The sequence below is a fragment of the Quercus suber genome, unplaced genomic scaffold (assembly GCF_002906115.3).
Source record: "Quercus suber isolate HL8 unplaced genomic scaffold, Cork oak 2.0 scaffold_490, whole genome shotgun sequence".
NCBI lineage: Eukaryota > Viridiplantae > Streptophyta > Magnoliopsida > Fagales > Fagaceae > Quercus > Quercus suber.
The window spans coordinates 412,672-418,858 of NW_027069939.1; the positions used below are offsets into that span (position 1 = coordinate 412,672).

General features: G+C 38.8%; 1 protein-coding gene across 1 annotated transcript; it reads right to left on the reverse strand.

Moving 5' to 3' along the window:
- Positions 1 to 3,191: 3,191 nt before the first annotated feature.
- On the reverse strand, positions 3,192 to 4,720 carry LOC136063137 (uncharacterized). Its single transcript, XM_065763059.1, has 4 exons — positions 4,621 to 4,720; positions 3,670 to 4,533; positions 3,431 to 3,490; positions 3,192 to 3,277 (listed from the first exon to the last, which is right to left on the reverse strand). Exons 1-4 carry the CDS (start codon positions 4,718 to 4,720, stop codon positions 3,192 to 3,194), a joined length of 1,110 nt encoding a protein of 369 aa, XP_065619131.1.
- Between the last annotated feature and the right edge of the window lie 1,467 nt (positions 4,721 to 6,187).

Consider the following 6,187-nt stretch of genomic DNA (forward strand, 5'->3'; position numbering starts at 1 on the left):
TTAAAAGAAACATTGGCCTTGATTTTCTCTCTAAATTCCGTTGCTTGGAACTTTTGTCTATCTTCCACCCCTCCACACAGAACTTCCAATCCATTTGCATTTCCGATCACAGCCATCTGAAGTATAACCAATTGGCAATCCAACCATTGCAATTCTGGTTAGAAATACAAAAATTTAGCTGTATTCAAGTGAAATAGCTTCTTGACAATATCTTTTCATTCATCGGTTATATCACCGTTAGGTGATCAAACCATTGCAATTCTCATGGGAAATACAACCGTTCAGCCGCAAGTCTGAGCATAAATTAGAAGTTGTGTTGGAAGGAAACTGAATGTGTATGAAAACTAGTTAGAAAAGCTTCAATACTTGAAAATGGTGGTGAAGGAGACTCTAAAAGGTTCCACCCTCTAACTACCCTTTACCCGTTTACGTCCACATGAGGCAATGTTGCATTGTAAGATAGGTGGCTATGATATTAACACAAAATTAAGAATCTTGATTAATGCTTGAGCTATTGGGATAAACCTAAACACTTGGAAGAATCTGAATGAGTTTTATCATGAGAGGTTTGAGGACAATGCCATTGATTTTAAGGGTTACAATTTTGAACTCATTACCATCTGGGTCCGGTAGGATCTAGAATGTGTCTTGGCATGATAATGAGATCCACTACGGTCATGGTTTCATTGCAAACTGTTATACTGTTTTGATTGGGAAGTGCCAAATGGGATTAAGAGGGAAGATATCAACTTGGTAGAGGGATTTGGCCTTACTATTCATAAGATGACACCTCTTTACCTTGTGCCTATAATATTTATGATATTGAAAAGTTTTAGGAACAATGAGGTTCCAGGTTTGAGATTAAATCTATTATCTTTTTCGGCATTCAAAATTGGGTTTTTTTTTTTTTTTGTCTAAATATGTATTTATGTATTCTTCCAATAAAGACCATGAGGAAATCTGACACCCCATAAGCAAAATTAGAACAACTCCAAGTCTTCTTAGTAGACTCATCTTGAACACTCACTTGGTTTAGAGTTCTTTCCATTGAACTTGAAACCAGGAGGGAAGCCATGAATCTTGTAGCATGTCTCCACTGTATGGCCCATTTTACTATTATGGCTACAAATTGATTTCTCTTTTCCCTTCGTGAAAGCTTTGGTAGCCAAAGCTGTTAATTCAACATGAATTGGTGAATGATGACCTACTTTCTCTGTGCTTCTTGAATCAATAGTGAATAAACCTTATTGATCTATGGAATTGACTTCATCAACAAGATTTGCCCCTTGATTTGAGCAAAATTTTTTTTTTTTTTTTTTTTTTTTTTTTTGTGTGTTATTGTTCTAAATATGTATTTATGTATTCTTCCAATAAAGACCATGAGGAAATCTGACACCCCATAAGCAAAATTAGAACAACTCCAAGTCTTCTTAGTAGACTCATCTTGAACACTCACTTGGTTTAGAGTTCTTTCCATTGAACTTGAAACCAGGAGGGAAGCCATGAATCTTGTAGCATGTCTCCACTGTATGGCCCATTTTACTATTATGGCTACAAATTGATTTCTCTTTTCCCTTCGTGAAAGCTTTGGTAGCCAAAGCTGTTAATTCAACATGAATTGGTGAATGATGACCTACTTTCTCTGTGCTTCTTGAATCAATAGTGAATAAACCTTATTGATCTATGGAATTGACTTCATCAACAAGATTTGCCCCTTGATTTGAGCAAAGGACTCATTAAGCCCCATGAGAAATTGCATCATTGAATCTTGGAGTTGAAGATTAGTGAGCTTTTGAGTCAAATTGCAGGTACATTTCTCGCAAGAACAAGTTGGAAAAGGACAATAATTCTGCAATTGATCCCAATATGCTTTCAATTGAGTGAAATAGACAGGATTGAGGATTCACCTTATGAGATCACAGCAATGTCTTTCTGTAGTTGAAAGACTTTAGGATTGTTTCTTTGAGAAAACATTTCTCTAAGATCATTCTAAATCTTCACGGCTGTATTCCTGTAGATTATGCTTGATACAATCTGTGGAGAAACTGCATTCAAGATCCAAGAAGCCACCATATTATCACAACAAATCCAAGAATGGATTATAGATGGTGTTTTCACCTTTGGAGAGTGAATCTATAAAGCTAATTTCCAACTGATTCTCTATATTGGTAATTTTTTTTAAAGAGTTATAGTGTCTCAATTGGTAGAATCTTTTGTAATCGAATAAGAAATAGGGGTTGAACTTACTTTACACTAAAAACTGATTGATGTCTTAGCTTGATGATAAGATTAATTACCATAGAGTGGACACCATACATTGAAATTCAATTGCATCTTTCAAAAATATTAAATAAATCAATTTTAATATTCTCTCTCTCTCTCTCTCTCTCTCTCCTCACCCTGCTCGATCCAATTAAATTGCACCAACAACAACACTAACAAATAAAAACAATAATTCTAATATTAAACTCTTTTTTTTTTTTTTTTTTGAGAATGAAGCTTGCTATTATTATTATTCAATATTGGCTAAATCAACCTGTACAAAATGGTGAATGTATGGTGGTATATCTTCCATCCAGGCAGTTAAATTTGGTTTCCTAACAGCCCTTCTTGCCAATGCATGAGCTACATTGTTTCCTAGACAGTGTACTTGAGAGAAACCCACAAATTGAAAAGCTCCTGCCGAACATTTGACATCCTGAAAAATATGTCCATGCAAAACTAGAGATGGACTGTGATCTTGGAGTTCCCTACATATAACCTTTGAGTCTCCCTCAAAAATAACTATGTTTAAACCAAGTTCAAGTGCAAATTTCGTAGCTCTTTTTGCTGCTAATGCTTCGACCTGAGCCACTGTTGTTGGGAGTGGCACAAGTTGTGTCATCGATGCCATCACCGCACCTTCCTCATTCCTGATAACAACACCGAGACCAGCTTTCGCTTGTTGAGTGAAGACCGCCCCGTCGTAATTGATCTTGTAACACCCTTGATCTGGTGGCTTCCATCAGACATGTTTTCTGTGTTGAGGCGTCCCAGCTTGTTGATGAAAGAGCTGGAACTCATTTTTCCTATCCGTAGATAAGACATGAATCTGATCGAGGGGGCAAGCCTGTTGCTTGAGTCGCACTTGGTTCCGCCTGTTCCACACGGCCCAGCTAGTAAAAGCCAACAGCTCCACGTCCATCCTCTCCTCAAAAGCTCGTTTGAAGATGTCCATAATGTTGCTGCCTGTCATTTCCGAAAGCCATCACCACTGAGGGTTTGAGTTCCATATTACCTGCACATCAAAGCAAAAGAAAATAGCATGTGAACATGTTTCATCCCCTGTTTTGCAAGTCTCGCACTGGCCCTTTGTGGTGATCCGTCTTCAGCATAGATTAGCTTTCACCAGCAGAGCTTCCCTGCTAGCTCTCCACACGAAATTTTTAACCTTGCTCAGTACTTTCAAACTCCATAACTTCTTCCAGAAAGTCGAATCCTGATTTGAAACCTGGGGTTAGGCAGAATTATCAAACAGAAACCTGTAGCCCGATTTCACCGAATAAGTGCCAGAAGGTGTAAACGGCCACATCAGTACATCCTTTTGGCTTGTGGAACTTAGTGGAACACCTTTGATAATCTTGGCTTCCTGTGCACTGAATACATTCTCAATTACCTCCGTCCTTTAACTTCTTGTCACCGGATTAATTAACACCTCCACATTTGAGTTCTCTTGTCCAAATAGAACTGGTGTTGTGATTTTGGCTGAAGAATGTGAAGGCAGCCAATTATCCCCCCAAATATTTATCATCTTCCCATCACCCACTCTCCAAGTGGCCTCTTTTTGGATGACATCTCTACCTTTGAGAATACTTTTCCATGAGTAAGAAGCAGAAGAAGACTCCTTGGCTTCTAGAATGGAATATCTTGGGAAGAAATGAGCCTTGAACACTCGGTAAAAAAGAGAATTGTCATCATGAAGGAGTCTCCAAGCTAACCTAGCAAGCATCGCCTCATTAAACATTGTCAAATCCTTAAAACCCATTCCTCCCTTATATTTATGCTGACACATATCCTCCCATCTAACCCAATGAATCTTCCTCCTATCCCCCTTTTGTTCCCACAAAAATTTTCTTATAAGGGTCTCAATCTCCTGACACAAAGTAATAGGGAGTTTAAAGTAACTCATTGTGTAAGTGGGGATTGCTTGAATGACGGATTTGATGAGTACTTCCCTACCGGCTTGTGATAAGAGCTTACCCTCCCATCCTTGTAGTCTCTTCCACACCCTTTGCTTCAATTTATCAAAACTAACTCTTTTATTCCTCCCCACCATAGCCAACAATCCCAAATACTCTTCATATTGCGTTAGCTCACTAACTCCAAGGGTTTCCATAATCTGCCTTTGCACATCACTTGGGGTAGACTTACTAAAAAAGAGAGCTGTTTTGTCTCTATTTAGTTTCTGCCCTGACACATTTTCATAAGATGAGAGGATTTCCATCACCTTTTCACACTCCTGAGTGGTAGCCTTGCAAAACAAAAGGCTGTTATCTGTAAAGAACAAATGGGTTAGTTTAGGACAATTGTGACATATAGACACCCCATGAATATCACCCCTCTGTTGCCTTTTGAATCAACCTGTGCAAGCCTTCTGAGCAAAGTAGGAATAAATATGGTGACAAAGGATCACCTTGGCAAATACCCTTGCTTGGCCTGATTTCTCCATTGGGTTCCCCATTGATTAGAATTGATTAAGTGATTGTGGTAACACACTCCATAATCAATCCTATCCACCAATCATTAAACCCCATTTGTGACATCACCGCCTTCAGGAAAGACCATTCAACATGGTCATATGCCTTACTCATATCGAGTTTAAGAGCCATGAACCCCGAATTTCCAGAATTATGATTCTTCATATAGTGCAAAGTCTCAAATGCAACTAAAATATTATCTGTAATCAAACGCCTCTTGATAAATGCACTCTGGTGTTCTGAGATAATGTTGGGAAGGACTCTTTTCAGCATGTTTGCAAGAACTTTTGAAAAAATCTTATAAAGCACGTTACATAAGCTAATAGGTCTGAACTCAGTAACATACTCAGGATTTTTTGTTTTAGGAATCAAGTGATGAATGTATGATTTAAAGGGCTAGGAATGCAACTCGAATATAAAAAATACAAAACATCATGAATAACATCGCCCTTTACCAATTCCCAAAAGTTCTGATAAAATAATGGCGGCATTCCATCCGATCCAAGTGCTTTAAGTGGTGCCATTTGTTTCAATGCAAGCTCAACTTCCCAAGCTTGAAAATTCTCAGTCAAGCTCTCATTCCTTTCAGCTGTGACTACCCGTGGAATAGAGTCCAAGTCTGCCTCAGTAATCTCGGGGCTAGATGCAGCAAAAAGTTGCTGAAAGTATGATTTAAAAGTGGCCGAAACTTCCTCAGGGTTTGTACACTAGGTATTGGGCTGATCTTTGATACCGGTGATGAGATTTTTACGTTTTCTTTGTGTTGCCCGACAGTGAAAAAATCTGGTATTTTGGCCTCCATCTTGAAGGTACAAAGTGCATGATCTCTGACGCCACATTCGTTCCTCCTTATCCATAAGAGAATTAATCTCTTTTTTGAGCTCCACTAATTTGCCTGAATTCCCTCCTTGGAGGACCACTTTTTCTATCTGAACTAACTCTCTTCTTTTTTGCTCTAATTGTTTTCTAACATTGCCGAAGCAGTCTTTGCTCTACTTAGTTAGAGCTTTCCCACAATTTTCTACCTTTTTAATTACTCTAGTGCTTCCCTTCTCTTCATAGCTGACCTGCCAAACACCTTCCACTTTCTCACCACACCCCTTATCGCCTATCCACATTTCCTCAAACCTGAACAGCCTCTCCCTCGGTGAACAGTTCAAATCCTAATTCTCAATCCATAGAATCTTGTGATCTGAAGTTGTACTATCTACATGATGAACCCGAGCACCTGGGAATTTAGAAAACCAATCATAGGAGACCACTGCTCTATCTAGCCTTTCCCATATCGAAACTCCATTATTATAATGTCTGCTCCAAGTAAAAGGCGAACCCTTAAAGCCAATGTCCATGAGGCCACATTCATCCAAAATGTCCCTGAAGAGTTGCATTTGTCCCAAAGGTCTCATCCGTCCCCCAAGCTTCTCACTTTGCTTTAGGATCTCATTGAAGTC

What these genes read in the sequence shown, in the direction of transcription:
- LOC136063137 (XM_065763059.1), bottom strand. Translation starts at nt 4,720, where the DNA reads ATGGGGAACCCAATGGAGAAATCAGGCCAAGCAAGGGTATTTGCCAAG. An exon ending in TGCTCAGAAGGCTTGCACAG is followed by an intron (nt 4,534 to 4,620) that starts GTTGATTCAAAA and finishes TGTTCTTTACAG; the next exon opens with ATAACAGCCTTTTGTTTTGC. An exon ending in GTTTGAAAGTACTGAGCAAG is followed by an intron (nt 3,278 to 3,430) that starts GTTAAAAATTTC and finishes TTTGATGTGCAG; the next exon opens with GTAATATGGAACTCAAACCC.